Source organism: Plecotus auritus (genome assembly GCF_963455305.1).
Source record: "Plecotus auritus genome assembly, chromosome: 1".
Lineage (NCBI taxonomy): Eukaryota > Metazoa > Chordata > Mammalia > Chiroptera > Vespertilionidae > Plecotus > Plecotus auritus.
Window position 1 is genome coordinate 102,480,272 of NC_137770.1, and position 22,856 is coordinate 102,503,127.

At 38.2% G+C, this 22,856-nt stretch overlaps 1 protein-coding gene across 3 annotated transcripts in view; it reads left to right on the forward strand.

The window, feature by feature from the left end:
* Positions 1-22,856, forward strand: part of LOC308253051 (cyclin-Y-like protein 1) — a 143,267-nt gene that overhangs the window by 77,710 nt on the left and 42,701 nt on the right. The window contains exon 5 of one of the 3 annotated variants that reach the window (XR_013961091.1): positions 6,386-6,589. The exons of 1 other annotated variant lie outside the window; for it this stretch is intronic. Coding sequence is in view for 1 of the 2 variants with exons in the window: in XM_080678081.1 (XP_080534207.1) it covers positions 2,681-2,686 (6 nt within the window). In the remaining variant the exon portion in view is untranslated. Of the gene's footprint in view, positions 1-2,680; positions 2,783-6,385; positions 6,590-22,856 lie in introns of those variants that run through there. One more of the 3 variants, XM_080678081.1, reaches the window with a different exon arrangement.

A 22,856-nucleotide genomic window follows, 5' to 3' on the forward strand; every position in this document is an offset into this window, starting at 1 on the left:
GTTCATGGATTGACACTCACCACTGAGCAACACCAGTTGGGTGCTAGAATCTTAGTAGAACATAAGAATAGTCTTATATCCTAATTTGTATTGAATATTATTATTACATTGGTATTTTATTCTAATAACTTCAATTTTGTGTACTAAATTTGTAAGTCATATTTTTTAAAAGTAATGAATTTGGATAGAAATTTCCTGTTGTTCAACAATTGTAGAAAGATACTAATGTTGTTTAACAATTGTAGAGAGATGCCACTTACAAAATGATTAGCAATTTATTACTCGATACCAAAATGTTATCAAATTTTATATTATTACTATTTTTCCTCCTGAAAGTGATTTCTATGATTTTTAAATGTTTGTATTTATATTTTTTGTTATTGTTTTGTTTTTTAGGTTGTATGTAACTTGAGAGCATTTAATAGGTATAGGCAATATCTTAACAAGTCTAAAGTTAGACTTCAAAAAAAACTACATAAAATAACACCTAAGTTAAATACTTAATTTTCTTACATATGGTTTGGAAGAAAGATTTACTTGTATGAAAAGTACTTTCTTAAAAAATACTTTTACCTTTAATTTTGACAGACTAATTAAATATTTTTTCCAAATGAAAATTTAGAACAGGAATAAAGAATAATTTGAGCTTGCTTTATTTGGGCCAATAAAAGGAAAGGGATCAGGTCATATATTAATATGTCAGTGGTAGAGGGCATAATTTAATAATTCAATTGCTACTCCAATGTGTTCCTTCTATCTGAGTTGGGGCCAATAGGAAGAGTCTATTGTGGCAGCACGATTCTTAAGCTGGAACCAAAACCAGCCTGAGTGACAGGACAGGAGAGGAACAGTGAGCACAGTTATAATGTCCCTCGGGTGACTCAAGAACATGCACACTGTGTGTTGCACCCACACACATGCAGCTATGTTCAGCCACTAAAAATTATATGATAAAGGTAAAGTGGAATGATTAGGTGTAGAGTGAGTGGGTATAAATAGTGACATCCTTTCATTTTATTATTTTTTTAATAATAGTTTTATTGACTTTTTTTTTTAGAGAGAGAGGGAGAGAAAGATTGATGTGAGGGCACAACATCACATCGATCAGCTGCCTCCTGCATTCCCCCTAATGGGGTTCAAACCCACAGCCAGGCAGGTGCCCTGACAGAGAATTAAACCACCAACCTCTCAGTGCACGGGACAACACACAACCAACTGACCCACACTGGCCAGGTTCCTTTCAATTTTTGACTCAAAGTTAGTGAGTGAATTCATGAGTGAATTCAATTTTAGGATCAAGAGTGTTGAATAAAAATTAGAAAGGCATGCATATGTGTACTTTTACAAATGTATGAGGTAAAACAGTAGTATAGAAATGAGAATAACTTTCCTATACCTTTAAGTGTTCTATATCATCCCCCATTTTTCCCTCTGTATCTAGAATTTCTGGACTTCTTCCATATTTTCATTAATTCTTTTAGAATGGATGGAAATGTATGATGAGATATTTATCTTTCACTTTAAGAGAGAAAAATTTTTACTTTGGTTCAGTTACCCATGTCTGTAATGGATTCAAAAAAGATTTAAATGCAGTTAAACAGAATTAGTTATTAAGAAAGGACAGGGATTTTACTAAACACTAAATATAAAAAGGCATATCAAAGAATAGTTTTATTTCTGTAAATTTTAACAACACTTCATATTTATATATACACATATACAGATATATGCATATATAGGATACACACCTTTTTTAAATAGAAAATGCTTGTAAAACAAGTAAATAAGCTACAAGAAAACAATCAACTACCTGGATTTTCTGATGCTGTGCAGTTCCAAAATTGGTTGTTAGGAGAAGACACCCAATCTTTTAAGGACCAGGAGCAATTAATAAGGCCCAGGTAAAATTGAAGTTAGTGTATATTTTATGTATTGATTGTGAACTCAAATACATTGGAAAAATTCAAGAAAGAATTGGAATTAGGAATTTTTTTAATGTACCAGACACTAAACTCCACTACTGCCCTCAGTATGGAGAGGAAGGGAGAGACCAAGAGGTACAGAAATTGGGAACTTGGATGGCAGGGAAAGGAAGAGCAATTTCCATCAGAAATGACGGCTTTCTAGGCGGCTAAGAGGTAATCCAAACTGATAACTAAAGAAAGAATCAGACCAAAATCAGATCCACAATCCTTCCTGTAATTGGAAATGGAGGAAAAGAATCTTTTAGCACATGCTTTTTATGATTCATCTTTAATGGTTGACAGCCAGCATTAAATTTGAGGAAGTTATTAGTGCAAAGTCAAAAATAGATGTCTGCTTAAACTGTAGCTAATGCCAATATAAATTTGCATTGTCCCTAAGTGAAAATGTGTAACTCTTCAGATATTACCTCCTCATAGTCAACCATTGCCATTCTGCAGTCAAGCACATTTTTAGGAAGTGAAGGGACATTATAGTTTTTTCCTCCTCCTCTTTCCTCCTTCTTTAAGGTGAGAGATTGGGCTGCACAGCCTGACTTTTATATTCTGTGGGTTCATTTTGTGGTAATTCCATAAGCATATTGACATACCAAGACCCAAACTATAGATGGAAGATTTGTTCAAGGCTCTGTAAATCAGAGGGGACCCAGGATACATCATTTTCTTAGGAAATTCAAATCTGTTTTTTTTTTTCCTAGATTTGACATCAATTTTCAGTTATTCCAGCCTTCTTTGCAAACTTATCCCTAAACCCACTGAGTGATGAATATTACTGTGCGAAATGTTTTTAATGAGTCCGCTCCACATTTTACCATTGTCTTGGCCATAAGAACATGGGATGGAGAGCTATATAACAAAACATGGTGAGAGCTGGCTTACAAATCCATGAATAGAGCTGATAGTAAAACTGTAAAAATAAAGTGAGCAAGGAGGTAGTTTGGGCATATCAAAGCAGCTGATGCCACTATAAGGGGAACACCCAATTCACCTTCACTTGCATTTGTACTTTTATTTAGAAACTAGAGGCCCGGTGCACAACATTCGTGCACTGTGGGGGAGGGGGGGCCTCAGCCTGGCCTGTGCCCTCTCGCAGTCTAGGACCCTTTGGCTGTGCAGAGCAGGCCTAAGCCAGCAGTTGGGGTCCTTAGTGCTACCGTGGAGGCAGCAGAGGCTCCTACCACCACCGTTGCGCTCGCCAGCCATGAGCCCAGCTTCTGGCTAAGCAGTGCTCCCCCTGTGGGAGCACACTGACCACCAGGGGGAAGCTCCTGCATTGAGTGTCTGCCCCTCTGGTGGTCAGTGCACACCATAGCGACCGGTCGTTCCACCATTTGGTCGATTTGAATATTAGGGTTTTATTATATAAGATTTGGATAAGTAGGAAATTAGAACAATGTGAGTGCAGAGCAGAAGAGCAGTGTGCCACCACTTGATGGACAGAGAAGAAAGATGACAGTGGGAACAAATAAGAAAACTTAGTCTTCTTATAAAAATTGAAAAGGTGAGAGATACATTTAAAATATTAGGTGTGTTCAGTATGTTATTCGTAAATAATTGTAGCTGTCAGACTTCTTGAAGTCATTTCAGGCTATTTAATGTACCCACATTAATCTTTCTTCTTAGCAGTAATATACAAGTTGTTACATAAAATAATGAGGCTGATACCACAAACTATATATGTGAGCCAATATCTTCTGTTAAAGAGATGATTGTGGGAGTTACTAGACACCATTTAACTGCCCTGTAGCCCTAAGTGTGAGGAAGATACTTTTTAAAATTTAGCTTTAGTAAAAAAATAATAATAAATAACCACACCCACATTCCCAGTAGGAGTGCAGGAAGGAAAGAAGCCCATTCAGAAACCAGTGTTTGACTTTCACTACACTTGACCTGGTTTCTGTTAGGCTCTTGACTTATAATTTGCTTGTTGGTGGTGGACAGAAGCAGAGAGGAGAGAGTGACAAGAAGGTAGAATTAACTTTCACCTCTAATCTGGGCTGTTAAGAGGAGAAACTTTTGCTAGTTTTGATTTTTGAAAATACCCTATACAAGATGATAGTGGATCAGTTCCCCCAAACAATATGCAATGTACAAAACTGAAAGTTATGGAAATTTTTACTATATTTCAGCCATATTATGTTTTGACTACAATATAAAAAGTATTGTCCTATTATTTGATAATAGTGGCCCAGTGCATGAATTTGTGCACATTGAAAGGGAATTAATTAGAGGAAATATTTTAATATTGCTATTTGCCCTTTCTCTATGATACAAGTGTCAGAGATGAAAGAAAATTGGTAAAATGTATATGAAAATAATATATAAATTTATTAATAAATAATAACATATAACAACAAAGATGAAATAAAAACAACAAAAACATGATATAAAAACTACATAAAAACAACATTGATACAAACAATGACAGATAAATTTATTAAACTTATTCTAATATCTCCCTGTATACCACATTAAGAGTGAAAACACTTTCAGAGTGCTTGACTAATTTCCCTTGGAATGAAGTATTTACAACTTTCACGTCACACATTCTTTGAACTCAAGAGAAAGCAATATATAACTGACCATGTGCAAAAACAGGTTCAGGTAGGAATATTCCTACCCTGTCTAGAGTTTGTCCTTGTGATTTATTAATAGTCATTGCAAATGCTGGCATCACGGGAAACTGTCATCGAATCAATTTGAATTGGAGGCCAGTGTCAGATGGGGACAAATCAATTCTTGGAATCGGAACAACCTCTCCTTCTGCAGATCCTGTTAATACTTTAGCTTCAATAATGTTAGGTCGCAATCTTTTGATAATAAATCTAGTACCATTACAAAGACCCCATTTACTATTAAGATTTCTCAGTAGCATGATGATTGCACCCACTTTCCATTTTAATTTATAACACAGCATTCCCGAAGGAGTAATACTATTAAGAAATTCGATGGGAAAATTTTCCTTTTTAGCATCATCCATTGAATCAATGGAATCATCACTCAAATATGTGTGAAAATCTTCCTCGAGTATATCCAAAATTTCATTTAATTTTTGCATGCGCTCATTTTTTGGACAAAGAATCGCATGTTTAGATATATTTTTAATACTATCTATAGATATACTATTTCCAAAGGTAGCTTCAATAATAGATCCGTTACAAATCATTTCACAGGGGCTTTCAATAATATCCATTCTTAAATGAAAACTGCTATCAAGTTTACCATCTCCAAGTTTTACTAACCATTCGCTATAAGTGATGCAGAGACTTCAACATTCATATGACAGTTATACTTAAGGCACAAATACGGGTTATAAGGGACAATCCAAGTGTTATCAACAACTTTATTTCCAATAGACATGGTGCTACCAGATCTTCGTTTGTAATTGGGATGTTGCATTTGAAATTTTTTTGGATATCCCTTTGAACATTTTCCATTTTCCATACATGGACCATTTGGATTTTGGTCCATGTACTATATTTGATTTAATCATTTAATGGGCCACATTTCCCTGCTTCTTTATATGCTTAGTAGTATTTGGTTGGTTGCCAGATACCATGAATGTTACTTTTTGGGTGCTGAGTATTTTTATGTGCTTGTAAATGTTTTTAGCTATTTCCTTAGATATAGGTAATTTATTTAGAAGCAGTTTGCTTATTATAGGTCTTGCTTTTTAACATTTGTTAGGTGGAGCCAGAACCATGTTTAATCTGGGACTAGTTATTCCCCATTTTAATACTCTACCCAATGCACGGTGACTAAAATTTTTCCAGAGTAGTTGAGAAGAGACATGATAGGTGGGTGAGGGGTTCTGTTCTCTCTAATCCTTTAGGATGGGCCTTTCTGCGGCCTTGGGTAGTTTTTCACATGCCCGTACTGATCCATTCTCTTGCTGAATATGCTGGGAAACCCTCTGAGATCTGGGGTTCTTGCTCTGTGCAATCATATCCTTTCTGGTACATCCAGGATCAATATTAGTTCTGAGATTCACAAAGGAAAGTCACATTTCATGTATTATATCATGTTTACCTATGGTGGGCCTGCGTGACTGTGGTTAAGTCACTCAGACATCCTCCAATTGAAGAAGATTTAGAAATTCCCTCAGCTTCCTAGGACAGCTGTGGATTAAGAGACCCTTTATGATCTGAAACTGGACTAGTTCCCTGAATATGTGCAGTGAGGTAAATTGCATCTGTGTTAAATATGTATATTCATCCTATTTGACCACAAATGGAAATTTACCCCTTACTTACTACCCTCCCAAATTTATACTCAGAGAACCTTACAAGTCACAAGACAGGAATGACTATTCATTTCCAATATATTGTCATATTACAAATATTTGTTTTGCATTTCTAAATAGCAAGTTAATGTTAACCAATATATTTTCTTTAATGTCTTAGAAACAACACCTTTTAGAGAAAAAATGGCTTATCATTTACAAAGAAAGCAAGAAAATGGCTTCAAAAGAGAAGAGATGGGAAAAATACATCTGATTACAGAGGACAGATGGAACACAGTGTGCATGTAACGACATTGAAAGTTGATGTGGTTCTGTAGAAAGTACTTTTCTGTGTGTTTACATTAAAATTATTTTATAAAACTTTGCTTACACTTGCTCTACTTGCTTTGTACCAGGCACAGTTCTAGGCATCTCCCTATTACAGTTCAAGGTGAAAAGTAGACATATATGTAAAAAGCAAACCAAAATAATCTTACCAAGTGGTTCTGTGGACAAGCTGCAATATGCTGCAGTTCTAACCAATTTCCCTATACTTAGAATAATGTATTGTTTGCTACTGAAACTTGAAAAAGTTGTGTATAAGATAATGGCTATACTATATCAATATGGTTTTCTGCTATGTTGCCAGCCACCAAGAATAATAGTACCAGAGAAAAACAAAGGGAAGAAGGAAGGGAATGAAGAAGAGAAGGAAGGAAAGTAAGGAAGAATGGAAGGGAAAAAAGAAGGAAATGAAAAAAGTTTAAAGGAAGAACATCTGGTCACGACTTTGCTTTGCCTGATCTCTACCAGCTTCCTTTTATTTGTAACATTATAAAACTACAGGAGGCCAAGTGCACGAATTTGTGCACGGGTGGGGACTGGCTGGCCTGGCCCCAATCAGGGTGGATTGGGGCCAGGCCTGTCTGAAGGAGGAGATGGTGGGAGGTTAGCCAGCTGGCCCACCCCTGATCAGGGCCGAGCAGGGCCAGGCCAGCTAGGGGAAGGGGCTGTGGGTGATTGGCCAGCAGCCCTGCCCCCAATTGGTGTGGGGAAGCCAATCGGGGGCAGAGCTGGATGGGAGTGAGGCTGTGGGCCGATTGGGGTGATGGTGTCTGATCGGGGGTGGGGCCAGCCATGGGTAGGGGCAGTGGGCTGCTGGCCCTGCCCCCAAATTGGATCTGGGGGGGACAATCGAGAGCCAGGAGGAGGGTCTGCAGGCAGTTGGCTGGCTGGCCCCACCCCCTATTAGGGTGGGGGAGGCTATGGGGTAGGGCCGGCCAGGGGGAAGGGCTGCAGGGGGGTTGGCCAGCTAGTCCTGCCCCCCCAATCAGGGTGGGCGAGGCCGATAGGGGGAGAAGGAGTGGTGGCCAGCCGACTCCAACCCCTGATCCGGCTGGTTCGCTGGCTGCAGTGGGCCTCATAGCGACCAGTCGTTCCAGTCATCCCGGTCACTGGCTTTTTATATATATAGATAGGGAACTTTATCAAATCAACTTAATTAATAATATTAATTAAAATTTCATGGCCAGAATTCCAAAATTGTAGATTTGTTTTAATTATCTGTGACTATGTAGTATCGGGAAAACATGATCATCTTCCACATCATTAAAGCATCCCATCAATCGTCTCTGTCCACTAGTCCTATTTCTAGGTGAGAGCCTACCAATGTCACTCCAGTAAATTACTAACTAGTCTCCACTGGCTCTTAATTTAACCTAGTTCTAACCCATTTTTTAAACTGCTACCTAATGATACTTTAAACTCTCTTTTGTTCCTGGCCCTAAACTCTCTTCTTTTAAAGATCTCCATTACCTCTCAAATGAAGCTCAGACTTCTTAGACAACCATTAATCACATTCATCACTGTCTGGAGTTCACACCAAATCTAACTTTTTTACTTTATTTCACGTAGAAGGCAGCTATGATCCAAGTGTTACATGTATAGACTCTTGAGCCAAACCGCTGAAGTCCAATCCTGCTTCACCATTTTCTAATCATGTAAATAGCTGGGACAAATAACCTCTCTAAGCCACAGTTTCATCATTTGAAAACAAAGATAATATTCCTAAATAATTCCTATGGACTGTTTAAAAGTTCTTGCCTATAATAAGCAATTTATTTCATTGTCCAATCAAATGAGACTACTGACCATTCCTAAAACACAAATTACCTTCCATACTTTTGTGTCCCTCTTTTCCAATCTTCTCAGCCTAGACTGACGTGCTCACTGACCATCCTTCCAAATCCTACAATTCTTTAAGCTCCACTGTAAATGAAACTCCATGAAGTCTTTCATAATAAAAGTAACTGGAACATCGCTCTCCTTTGAACCCCTATAGTACTTTGTGTCATTCTTTTTTTAATTTTGGATATATTCAAAGCCCATTGTTCTTTTATGTTATTTATTTTTAATTGATAATAGAGGAAGGGAGGGAGAAGGAGGGAGAAAAATACCAATGTGAGAGAGAAACATTGATCGGTTGCCTCCCATATGTGCCCCAACTGGGGATCGAACCCACAACATGGGTATGTGCCCTGACCAGAATCAAGCCCACCACCTTTTGGTGTGTGGGATGATGCTCCAACCAACTGAGCCACACTAGCCAGGGCTACTTTATGTCATTCTTGATACTCTTATGATATACTGCCAACTGTCTTAATAACCCATAATACTCTAACCTTTGTGTTTCTCAGGGCACCTAGTACTGTATGAAGTATAGACTAAATGTGTTTGCTGAATGAATTGATTCAGTCTATTCAGCTCACTGAGATAATGACAGCAATGTCATGCTTCAGAAATCACTTCAGTAACTATACATTCCTTACTCAAGTAGGCATTTTAAATCCCTCTTTTGAAGAAGTAGACTATAAATTAATTTATATTATCGAGGTGACAGAGGATAAGAATATTTGTTTCACAGATGAAATGAAATCATACCTCTGTAGTAATGTTGTCATCTTCCACAAATTAGACCCCAGAGGGACACAGAGAGAATGGAAGAGGGACTCTGGAGGGAACCTGCTCCAGTGGGGAGACAGATTGCTCTCACATGTTATCTCTAACCAAACCCATTGAGCGCGCCTGTTGTGAGGCTCCTTGGCCCTCCTAAAGGGTTAGGAGCAGGAACTATTATCAACTCTATCGTGAACAAGGGATATGTATATGATTGCTTATGCCTGGCTGTGGGCACATCTAAGAACTGCAATAGTCACTGTGGGCTGGTGGGTCTCCAGCCAGTAGCTATGTTGGTGAGAATCCTTACAAAGAGGATTACAATTTCCAGTTGAGCTGAGGGTAGCTTTACCTCTCTGCCAGAAGAAAATATGGTCCCTCATTTAACCTGAAGGTATACTATTTCAAGAGTTACTGTCTTTCTTCCTAGTTCACACCTCTCCATCTTATCCAATACCTCCCCACAATCCCATATGTAAATTAGCATACGGGGAGGTTGAGGGGGGTAAGAGATCAACCAAAGGACTTGTATGCATGCATATAAGCATAACCAATGGACACAGACACTAGGGGGGTGAGGGCATGTGTTGAGGAGTGGGAGTGGCCGGAGAGAGGTCAATGGTGGGGGGAGACATATGTTTAAAAAAAAGAAAGAAAAAGTAAATTAGCATATGAACTAGATGCCATGTGTTAAATAAAACTGTACATGTTTGGCTAACCTAGTGAAAAAGATGCTAAAAACATCATGGATTGAACTGAAAAAAATATATATATTATCTGATTTTAAAAAAACAACTGTTATAGAACAACTGTTCTAGCTGAAATTTCTAGACATAACAGACATTGAGCTATTTGATCCAGAAGAATGCTTTTAAATCCATAGTGTTATGATTTCTCAGGTTGCCGATTCTGTTTGTGTTGTGCTAAATCAGAAGCTGGCTAATTTTTCATGTGAAGTTTTGCACATCATATGATCTCTGTCAAAACTATTCCAGCCGAAACCGGTTTGGCTCAGTGGATAGAGCGTCGGCCTGCGGACTGAAGGGTCCCGGGTTCGATTCCGGTCAGGGGCATGTACCTTGTTTGCGGGCACATCCCCAGTGGGGAGTGTGCAGGAGGCAGCTGATCGATGTTTCTCTCTCATCGATGTTTCTAGCTCTCTATCCCTCTCCCTTCCTCTCTGTAAAATATCAATATATATATATATATATATATATATATATATATATATATATATATATAAAACTATTCCATTGTGCCTTTGTAGCACAGAAGCAGCTGTAAACAATATTTGAACAAATGAGTGTGGCAATGGTTCAATGAAAATTTATTTGTGAAATTTGAACTTTAATTTTCACATCACAAAATATTATTCTTTTGATTTTTTTCATGATTAAAAAATTGTAAAACCATTCTTAGTTTTGCAGGAAGGTAAAAAATAGACAGCAGGCCAGATTTATCCCATGAGTGATAGTTTTCTGACCCCTGTACTGTTTAAATTTGGGACCCATAAATTAGTTGATTATGATATGTGTATTCTGTTGTAGTGTATAGATGTCAATTATATTCAGTTCATTGTTTTTATTGATTTTCTGCCTGCTAACTCTGTCCATTTAGAGGGGTATTGACTGAATTTATCTATTTCTCCTTGCAGTTTTATTAGTTTTTGTCTCGTGTCATTTGTCTCTCTGTTATTAGGTTCATACATGTTAAGCGTTGTTGTATGTTCTTGGAGGATTGACTGCTTTATCATTATGTAATGCCCTTCTTTATCTCTGATATCTTTCCTTGCTTTTGTTGGTTTGTTTTTAATCCTCACCTGAGGATGTTTTTCCATTGATTTTTAGAGGGTGGAAGAGAGAGGGAAAGACAGAGAGAAACATCAATGTGAAAAACATTGATTGATTGCCTCCTGCACTCACCCTGACCAGAGCCCGGGCTGGGGAGGAGCCTGCAACCAAGGTACATGCCCTTGACCAGCACCAAACCCAGGACCCTGCAGTCTGCAGGCCAACGCTCTATCCTCTGAGCCCAACCAGCTAGGGCTCTTTCCTAGTTTTGAAGTCTGTTCTATCTAAAGTTAATACAGCTACTCCTTTCTTTCTTTCTTTCTTTCTTTCTTTCTTTCTTTCTTTCTTTCTTTCTTTCTTTCTTTCTTCCTTCCTTCCTTCCTTCCTTCCTTCCTTCCTTCCTTCCTTCCTTCCTTCCTTCCTTCCTTTCTTTCTTTCTTTCTTTCTTTCTTTCTTTCTTTCTTTCTTTCTTTCTTTCTTTTCCCTAAATGCCAGGAAAAATCTCTTTATTTTCTTTGTAAGATACTGTGTTTACTGTGAAATGACATGAATTCCAAGACAGCCAATTAAGAAACCTAAAATACTCACGGTCTGTTATACAAGTGCATGCGGAGACGTATATTTTCTGAAGCAAGAACTTCCTAGTAATTCACTTTTCTTCCAAACTGCCTGCCACATTTATGTCAGCCCAACTTAATGTCAACCAATACATCTACAACTAATTAGAAACAGGCTAACCTTAAACTCCTGAAGAAGGAAAACAAAAGACCATACAAGAAATCCACAGCTTGCATATAACACAATATTGAAATAGGGCATGATTTTGATCAATTGATAGAATGTTTAAAAAAATCTAACCTTAACAATGGAAACCTTTTTCTTCTAGTGAGTTTCCTATTTCCCTTTCTATAAAAATAATCATAGCCCTTGGTTTTATATTGAAAAATTATAAAGATCACATCATTGTGAATGTTACTTAGTAGTTTTCAATGTTTATAATCCTATATAAAAAAGAGCTAATATGCTGATTAGACCGAACAGCAAAACAACCGTGCAGACGACCTTCCGGATGAAGCTGGGGCTGCGAGGGCTAAGCCCCTTGCATGAATTTCACGCATCGGGCCTCTAGTCTATCTATAATAATAAAAGTGTAATATGCTAATTAGACTGGCCATCCTTCTGGACGAAGCTGGGGCAGCAAGGAAAGCCTGGGTCCTGGGTGTCTGCCCGCAGCTGGAGGGAAGCCTGGGTCCTGAGTGCCAGAGGGAAGCCTGGGTCAGAGGGAAGTTGGTGCCGGCAGCTGGGGGAAGGAAGGTCTACTCTTGCATGAATTTTGTGCATGGGGCCTCTAGTCCTATATTATAAAAGCCTAATATGCAAATTGACCAAACAGTGGAATGACTGGTTGCTATGACACACACTAACCACCAGGGGGCAGATGCTCAATGCAGGAGCTGCACCCTGGTGATCAGTGTGCTCCCACAGGGGGAGCACTGCTCAGCCAGAAGCCAAGCTCACGGCTGGCGAGTGCAGCAGTGGTGGCAGGAGCCTCTCCCACCTCTGCGGCATCATTAAAGAGCAGTGAGCTGAGCAGTAAGGATCAGCGAGCAGGTGCACAGACATGCCCTGAGGGGTCCTGGACTGCAAGAGGGCACAGGCTGGGCTAAGGGACCCTTCCCCCCAGTGCACGAATTTTGTGCACTGGGCCTCTAGTATATATACAAAAGGCTAATATGCTAAGTGTCCATCCAAGTAATGACATCACATAGCAACGCCCAGCTTCCTCTCCCTAGTGACTAGCCTCCTTGGAGTTTCTTCAGCCCAGGAACATGACTTTCTTCATAGCCAGGTGGAAACATTTTACACTTTAACCAAATGTATGTGAAGCATTTTCCTGTGCCTCATCTCATTTGATTCTCACAGAAATCCTGGAGTAGGTAGATAGGAGACTCAGTGGAATCCTTTTTTTTTTTCCTTAGCTGGAAAACAAAGATTTAGAAAGCTTAGAAACTTGACCCTGAAAAGAAGTAAGAAATGGTGGACCTTGAAAATGACTTCAGGTTTTCTCACTGCACAGAATATAGTCAAACACTGCTGGAGTTAAATATTTTACTCTTTGTTCTCCCTACATGATCTACAATAATAATCTGCTTCATGTTGATGTTTACTGCTGTGCTGCTGACAATTACCTGAAAGAGAAGTTGGGGTGCTTCACTGGGTTGGAAAAAGTTTAGCTAAATCAGAAAGCAGGTCTAATTAAGTTTATTCTATATCTATAAAATGCTAAGTTGACTTGCGTATGCACGATACATATAAAGCTCTCACTGGTGCCAATTGCACATGTGTTTCAATCTGTCATTGTCCATTGTGAATTTGGTTGACACTTCTATTATAGAGAAAGGGCGAATAGCAATATTAAAATATTTCTTCTAATTAATTTCCTTTCAATGTGCACGAATTCATGCACCGGGCCACTAGTCAAACCATAATCAAAGTGATTATAGTAAAGGTAGTGTATGTAAATGTTATACATCATGGAAAGTTGACCCTACCAGCAAAGGACAAGTAAGACAGGTGGATAGTATAATCTTATGTCGAGGAGAGCTGCAATTGACAGATTGAGACACAGAGGTTTAACTACATTATTTAGAGTTTTAAAGGAACTACCCAGAAGAACCAAAATGATAACACAATTTTACAAAAGTGATAAACAGAGGGGAGGGGAAATGAAGTAGAAAGTAATAAAAGGTCCTAGATTCCTCATCTTTCATAACAGGGAGTCAGTGGTATTATCTAATGTTAAGAAATCAATAAATTGTGGTATATGTATATTACTTACAGCAACAGCAGTAACCAATAAAAGCACTATAATGACCAACTATTGAAAGCAGTTGTCTACTGACATTTCACTTTGCATTTTATGCACTTCTGTTAGATTTTTCTTTTTCTATTTTGTTTTTTAAATGTGCATGTATTACTTTAGTCTTCATGTTTGAATTTCAGAACAAATAGAAACTTTTAGATCTATGGTTAGCATTAGATATTTATAAATTTTCTTTATTTCTTGATGACCAGATATTAAGATAAATCTAATACCTTGAGCCAGCATGATTTTATGCTGACATTACTAGCAAACATGAGAGTAAAAGCAAATCCCTTTGATGGAGAGGAGGAAAAATGTTTCTACCTGTTGATCTAAAAACTAGTGATCTTTCAAATGGCAGAGAACAAGAAGACCAATGCATGAGGCCCAGAATTATGCTTGTCAAGATGGTTAGTACAGAAACAAGGTCATTCCTGTCTAAGGGCCTCTTCCAAGGCTAAGTAGCTTAGTTTAAATGATAATTAATTCATGCATTAAGCTATGTACACCTAAAAAACTGTATAACTTGAAATAAAACCACCTAGAGAATGTCCACTATAACGTGGATAACATACAAGTTAGTAGTTAACTCTACTTTCACAATGTCCCCATCATAAATTCTGTTTAACTAAGGCTGCTTCCAGAATCGGAATGGAGCATGCAGTCGTGCAAACAGACACAGAATAGAAACATAACTTGCCCAAACTGCATAGCGTAAATGAGATGGTGACAAAACCCTCCAAGAAGGCTGAGATGGACCTACACCCTCACACAGCAGTGCCCCAGGCAGGAAGGGAGAGTGTGGAGTCAAACGGGGCCTCCCTCAGGGGACTCCATTGAAGTTGAAAATCCTTCTCAAAACTCAGCCAACTTCTCCCTACATCTCATTTGGCCAGAACTGGGTCCGATGCCCACCAGAATGGACACTGGGGAAGCCATAGAGTAGTCATGGTGTCTATCCTGGGGCCTGCTCACTGCCACTTAAAAAAATGAGGAAATCTGGGATAGTGCAGAGGAAATCTGGGATAGCGCAGAGGAAATCTGGGATAGCGCAGAGGAAATCTGGGATAGCGCAGAAGAAGATGGAATGGCTACTAGGTTGGAAAACAACAGTGTCAACCACAACTGTGTTTAATATTTACCTAAATTTAACCAAAATGGATTAAACTTTAGGAGGTTGGGAAGTGGAAGTATATATATTGGGAGAAAGGCGTCCTCATCTTCCATAGTAGGGAACTAACTGTTAATATAAAAAAACGAAGACATTACTTCTGCTTTCTTTGGATTAATGTTAGCCTGGTATACTTTTCTATCTCTGTCCCTTAATCTATACTAAATGGAGTTTCTTATAAACAACATATAGTTGAGTTACTTTTAACCTACTCTGACAATTTGTCTTCTAGTTGGTGCATTTAGACCATTGATGTTCAAAGTAATTATTAACCATTAAGGAAATTAAAGATAAATACCACTAATCTTCCCAAAATTTATAAATCATTTTAAAATAATTTTAATGTCGCCTAAGCCAGTTTGGCTCAATGGATAGAACATTGGTCTGCAGACTGCAAGGTTCCGGGTTTGATTCTGGTCAAGGGCACATGGCTGGATTGTGGGCTCGATACTCAGTAGGGGGTATGCAGGAGGTAGCTGATCAATGATTCCCTCTCATCATTGGTGTTTCTATCTCTCCTCTCCCTTCCTCTCTGAAATCAATAAAAATATATTTTAAAATAATAATTTTAATTTCAGAATCTTTACTGGCAAAACAAAACTGATGCAAATATTACAATTTTATAAATTAAGTTGATCATATGAAGTTCTCAAAAATAACACTAATATAAATTTTCCAATATCACAAAGAAATATTGTGCTCTCAACTCAACATTTCAATGGTGTAACACTTAAAAGAATGTTACATAATTTAAGAATGCTACTTAATATAAGCTTTCAAACATTGAAAAGCATAGTGAAATATATTTTTGTGAGGGAGATTATTTTATGATAGTACATATGACAACTATAGTTTTTGATGGAAAAACACATTTGGAATTTTTTATTAAATTTATTGAGGTGACATGGTAAATAAGATTATATAGAGTTCAAGTGTACATTTCTATGATACATGATCTGTATTTTGCATTGTGTGCCCACCACCCAAAGTCAACTACAGTGAGATACCAACTCACACCTGTTAGAATGGCTATCTATCTATCATCTATCTATCTATCTATCTATCTATCTATCTATCTATCTATGGCTAATATGCAAAGTGTCCCCTCTGAAGTTCAAACAGGAGACCAGGAGTTCTATCACTTGGTATGATGTGTGCTGACCACTAGGGGGCAGTGCAAAATGAAGGAAGGCCCTGGCCAGCAGCTGGAAGGAAGGCCCTGATTGGCCCTGATCACCGGCCAGGCCTAGGGACCCTACGTGTGCATGAATTTCATGCACCAGACCTCTAGTTATTAATATTTGGAATTTTTTTTTAATCTTATTTCAAAAATTTTTACTGAAATATCAAGAAAGTTATAGCAGAGAGATAATATGGGGAAGATGAAAGAGGTAATTCTAAAACAATCCAGGAAGCCATATTAAAAGAGAAATGAGCCCGGCCAGCATGGCTCAGTGGTTGAGCATCAACTTATGAACAAGGAGGTCAAGGTTCAATTCCTGATCAGGACACATGCCCGGGTTGCGCGTTCAATCCCCACTGTGGGGCATGCGGGAAGCAGCCAATCAATCAATGATTTTCTCTCATCATTGAGGTTTCTCTCTCTCTCTCCCTCTCCCTTCCTCTCTGAAATCAATAAAAATATTTTTTTTTAAAGAGAAAAATGAGGGTTCATCTAGGCAACCAGTTTGCTTTAGACAAAAAGCAGATTAACAGCTGTACTCTTAGTTTTTCAAGTTAGTTTGCGACAGCCAAGGGACCTGTGGCAGAAACATTTTTGATACATTCTATGGGAGGTAAAAGTTTAAATTTGGGGAAATGTTGAGTTCTGGGGATAAAAATATAAATATACTTAGGAAATGCTCATATCAGTTAAATTTTGTTATTGGAAGGGTTAACTAGTTCATTTTACCCCAATAAACACGTACAGTTATTACATTGGTGGGATTAACTGTTCCCTGTGGGCACAGTGTCTTCCTTAGAGAACACTGCTACTTGTACTGAGAAAGATCTGAGGTAAGAGAGACAAGAGAGTGGACAAGAGAGACATGACTTTTCACTCCAGTATATGCAAACTACAAGTGCTATGCCAATAATCCCAAAATCTAAATTAAATTACACTCTATATTTTATTTTTTGTTAATTTTCACCCAAGGATATGTTTCCATTGATTTTTAGAAAGAGTGGACGGGAGAGGGAGAGACAGACAAAGAGAGATATATGGATAGGTTGCCTCCCACACACTCCCTGACCAGGGCCAGGGATAAAGCCTGCAACTGAGGTTTGTGCCTTTGACGGGGATCAAACCTGGGACCCTTCAGTCCGCGGGCCAATGCTCTATCCACTGCACCAAACTGGCTGGGGCTACACACTGTATTTTAGATTTAAATATGATGCTCAGATTTATATTCTGATACCATAAGTGGTATCAGAATATAAATATCAAATATTTACTAAGCTTCTACTATGTCTCAGGTATAATAAGAATAAGTAAAACTGCTTGTAGCCTTTGGCTCAATATAGTCTACAAAGAATACCTAGTTACTGACAGTAATCACAAACCATGTAATAAGTGGAATAGCTAATGTGAGTAAAGCATGAAAGAGAGATGAAAAAGAAATCTAAATACACCAAATTACATCATTTTTAAGTTACAGAACTTTAACTTCTATAGGAACTATATAAATCAATTTGTAGAAAATTAAAATGCAAAATCTTTTGTAATGTAAAAAGTTAGTTGTACAACTAATGGAAACAACGATAGAGAACTCTGCTATATCAATATCATGGAAAAGAATCCAGAAGTCAGTTATAAGAACATGTAAAGGAAGATTTATAAATATGCATGTATATAAGTAGAAGTCTGGAAGGTTATGTAGGAAATTGAAACAGTGGTGTTAGCTCTGAGTAATATTCTTTTTTCTTTTTACAAAATATCCTTGAGGTTAAAATAAGTAAAATTAAATACCTTGTAGAACTCAAATATTCATTATTTATTATTTGTTTTCATATGAATTTTTAACATTAAAAATACTTTTATATTTCAATGTCACAAATTTTCAAGTACCTTTAATCACTGAAATGCTTCAAATAATGGTAAGTTTAGCAATGTTAGAAAAAGAATTATATAAAAATGCATATTCACAAGCCACGTTTCTCTTTCTACATTAAATGCATTTGGGTAGGAAAGTTCTAAAACATGAATTTCATTTTAATTTTCTGGCTTTGACAGAAGTGCTTGGTTTCTCAGTTGCATAATCCCTCACTAGAGCAGATTATGTAATTACAGGATGTGAAAAAAGCAGATTCTTTTACACTTTTCCAGATTTTTTTACACAGTCAGGAATTCGTTATTTCTTTCTTAATGGAATAAACATTAGAAAAGAAAACAAAATAATTTTAATTTTCTCACAAATGTCCATTGAGTAGTCTAGATATGATTCCTCAGATAGTCACATTTCAAAAATATTTGGGAATTGCTTAATATTATGATTCTATGTCATATTTTGGATAAGCTGGGAATACATGTTTAGTTATTAATAAAACATTAGGTAATAAGTGCATTGTTCTGATGATTATCATAGCACTATAATCAACATTTTAGCTCATTTACACAAAATGAATTAAATTGTTACATTTCACAGAAAGTAAGAATATTAATATTTGAACAAAATGACTTTTTTACATATGAACAAAAGGGCATTGTCTAACTCAATGTCAATCACTTTACAGGTGAAGATCATGTTTCAAAACGCTTTTCTAATTAATTCTATAATACATAAGCAAAGGCAACCATTCTCAAAACCCTGTAACAATGCCCTAATCAAATGTGAGATACATAAGCAGCATATTCTCATTCAATTGTGTCAAATATTACATGAATTAAGCATCATATGATTGGAGAATAAGACCTGTTATATAATAACTAGAGGCCTGGTGCACAAATTTGTGCATGGCAATCAGGGCCGATTGGGCGGATGGGGGGTTGGGGGGAGAAGGCGGCTGGCCAGGGGGAGTGATCATGGGAGGTTGGCCGGCCAGGGAAAGGGACCATGGGAGGTTGGCCAGCCGAGGGGAGGGACTGCGGGAGGTTGGCCAGCAGGCCCCCCTGAGCGAGGCTTATGGGAGGGCCGGCCGGCTCGGGGAAGGGACTGCAGGAGGTTGGTCAGCCACAGGAGGTTGGCTGTGGGAGCGCACTGACCAACAGGGGGTAGCTCCTGCATTGAGCGTCTGCCCCCTGGTGGTCAGTGTGTGTCATAACAACTGGTTGTTCTGTCATTCTATTGCTTAGGCTTTTATATATATAAGTTTTTTTTATATGATGACTTTAAAAATTTATTAATTCACTCAAAAGACATTACTAACTACTTATTTTGGAATTTTTCCTAATGTTAGTATTAGGAAATTATAACTGTCAAATATTTAAGTGATTTTTATCAAGACCAGAAAGTTGATTCACATAAATGGTAATATTATTCCATTATGACTGAGACTAGAAAAACATCAGTGAAATATGTAGAAAAATATGTTTATGTCAAAAATACAGGTGAAAGGAGAACCATTTACAAAGAATATTTACAAAGACTTTTTATAATGCTAAATATTAAACATTAAGGAAAGGCATTAAGAAAGACTTGAAAGTTTTTCTAAATAATTTTATCAACAAGAGAGAATACGGCAAATCTAGAGAGATAGCAGCATGTTACCAAGTGCTAACTACTTACCCTCCTCCCTTACCTGCTGACCCTTGACAAAATAGACAAAGAAATTTTACTTATAGGAAACCTAACCATATGCTGAAACTAAGCAATGGTGACAATCTTCTAAGATAACCAGAAATGAATACAAGCAATGAGTTAAAGGATGGCCAACTATAAATTCCAATTTCTAAAATAGCATCATAACATTGCTTAAAGAGTGCTGGGAAACTTCACTAATTTGATTAGAGGTTAAAAGGCCTGTGAGTGAGGAAGGAACACCTTCTACCACTCACCACATAGTTTTGTAAACACAGAACAGGAATAAAGGAAAAAAATTCCAAATACAAGGCAAAATGAGTTTTGGGACAATATTTTCTTGTAGTTGGGGACCAGCCACTGTATTAGTACTCAGAGGTAAAGGGTATAAGAGAACATGAAAAAAGTGGGAACTTCTTTATTTGGAGCTACATTTACTACCACCATGGTTTAATAGTAGTAAGTTACTGGATGAAGCCAGCTGACATGTTGGGGCAATAGAAAAAAAGTGAATTGGTATCACAAAATTTATACTTAAATTTATTCCCTATGCATATCCACATGTTAAAGAAAGAATGAACATCAACTCTTACCTCTCGTAATACACAAAAATTTGCTCTAAATGGATCACAGATCTAAATGTAAAAGCTAAAACTATAAAATTTCTGGAAGAAAATATCAGATAAATTCTTTGCCATCTAGTTTCTTTAGAAGCAGGTAAAATATTTTAACAGACACTTTGCAAAAACAAAATCATGCATGGTCCATAGGTAATACATATATGCATATAAATTCTTTGGTTAATATCTTCCTGCAAACCCCACCCCCCCTAAGATTCAGAAGTCTGTTCCAAGTTTCCATGTATCTGGTTCTATTTTATTCATCAGTTTATTCTGTCCATTACTTCCTTATTTGTTTATTTTTAAGATTCAATTATTGATAGGTATGCATTTTATTGCTATTTTATGGTTCATATATTTTATCTTTTTTTTTTTTCTTCTTAAAGAAGACCCTTCAGGGAGACAAAATGGTGGCGGAATAGACAGAAGTGTCCTGAGCCGTGTCCCAGAGCAAATAGAGTGAGCAGCTGAAACGAATAGAATTTAGCCTGAATTGGCGAAGGAGACAATGAATAGCAGCTGGTGAGACAGTTTGCAGCCAGGAAGGGCAGAGGTCCCCTGGAGGTAAAATCAAGGATCTAGGCAGGAGAGTCTGCCGGACCTCTGTGCCCAGAGGGTCAGGAAGAAACCACACGGTGCTAAGCCGTGTCCCTGAGGACAGGCAAAGCATCTGACTGTGAAAAAAGGGTCCACGGGACTGCGGGAGGTAGGGGATTTTGGACCTTGGAGTCTGGATTTTGGATCTGAGCTCAGAGGCAGTGCCGGCAAGAAAGGAGCTTGCAGAGATGCAGTCCTTCCCTGCTCTGGGGCCTGTGCCTTTCTTCACTAAACCTAGTTTGTAGGACCTTTCAGATACAGACACTTACCCATGGCTGAGATGCAGGAGAAGGTGTGGACTTGTGGAATCTGGGGAGAGTGGGCAGTGGTCCAGGAGAGGTGGTAGGGAGTCTGGTGCTGAGTCATACCTGAGCCCTGGTTATCATTTTCTCCTGAGAGATAGCCCCTCCCTCCAGTCTCCAGGTAACCAATACAGCCACACCCAGATCCCACCCTGAATAATACAAAAAAATCTGAATACTCCCTGAGGTCATAGGAACTGGCCTAAAGAGAAATATTTAGCCCCAGCAATGGGGAAATTGAGAAACAGTACAGTACAGACGACTGGGATCATAAGCCAGCCAAAGGAACGACACTTCACTTTTTTCACTTTTATTTTTATTTTTTATTATCCCTTTTTTTCTTTTTTTCCCTTCTTTTCTTCTTTGTTTTCCTGTTTTTGTTTGTTGCTTTATTTTCTATTTTTTTCACATTATTTTTTCCATTACTATTTTTTATTTGCTATTTTAAAATTTTTATACCATTTTTGAAATCAATTTTTTGTAAATTTATTATTATTATTTTCTTCTCATTCTCTTTCTTCTCATCCACTTATTCCCTTTCTTCTTCCTCAATACTAAATTGAGGTCCTCCCCATATTCATCCAATTCTTAATCTTATTTTCAGTATATAAGCTCAGCCTCTACAGATTCTGCCCCAACCCTCTTTGCTGGGTGTGTGGGGTTTGTATTTTTTCTGTTTTATCTATTGGTTCTGTGGTGTATTACCCATATATATATATATATATATATATATATATATATATATATATATATTCTCCTTTTTCTTCCTTTGTCTTTTATCTCTTATCTTATTGTCTCTCTTCGATAGCATTTGTGCTCTCTTTTCTCTGCCCTAACTCTCTTTTCCCAGGTGGTCACTTATATCGGTGTTATTGGTGTTGTGAGTACATTTGTGCTCAGTTCCCTCTGTGTTGTGTCTTGTTGAGGTGAATTTTATTCTGTCTGTCCAAGGGGCATGAGAGCAAGCCACATAACCAGACACCTGGAGAGGAAACTCCATCCACGAATGGGTCAATAACACCCCAGACCCAACTATAGTGGCAGGAAGAAGGCGGCAGTGAGGGAAAGAGCATGAGTGAGTGAGGGAGTAAAAGAGGAGTGTGTGGTCAGGTAGGATGTGTGTGTGTGTGTGTGTGTGTGTGTGTGTATGTGAGTGTGTGTGAATGAGGCACAGTTAGATCCACAGGACCTTCAGGGGCAGGCTAATCAGGTTCGCCTAACTAGGCAGCTTTTGCTACCATTGCAAACAGTACTGGGAGGCCAGCTTGTCCTTAGAGGCCTAGCCTTTTTGAAGGGGAGAGCTGCTGTAACTGGGTTCCCAGCCTCAACTCCACCCAGAGTGCCCTCAGATAACACCTGGGACTCTACAGCCACCCTTGCCAGAGACCTGCTACCTAGGCTGTGATCCCACAGTCAACAAGGCTCCAGCCACCCTGGGCACAGGCTCCTGTAAGTTCTGAAGCATGCTCCCCTCTGACCGGCCCAGTGCTTTAGCCCAGGGCACTGCAACCACATGAACAGCAGACACAAGAGCAGCCCGCTTCACGTGGCCCGCCCCTGTCCAAGGAGCAGCAGCCCCGCGAGCAACCCGCCCCAGGCCTAAGAGCAGCAGCTTCAC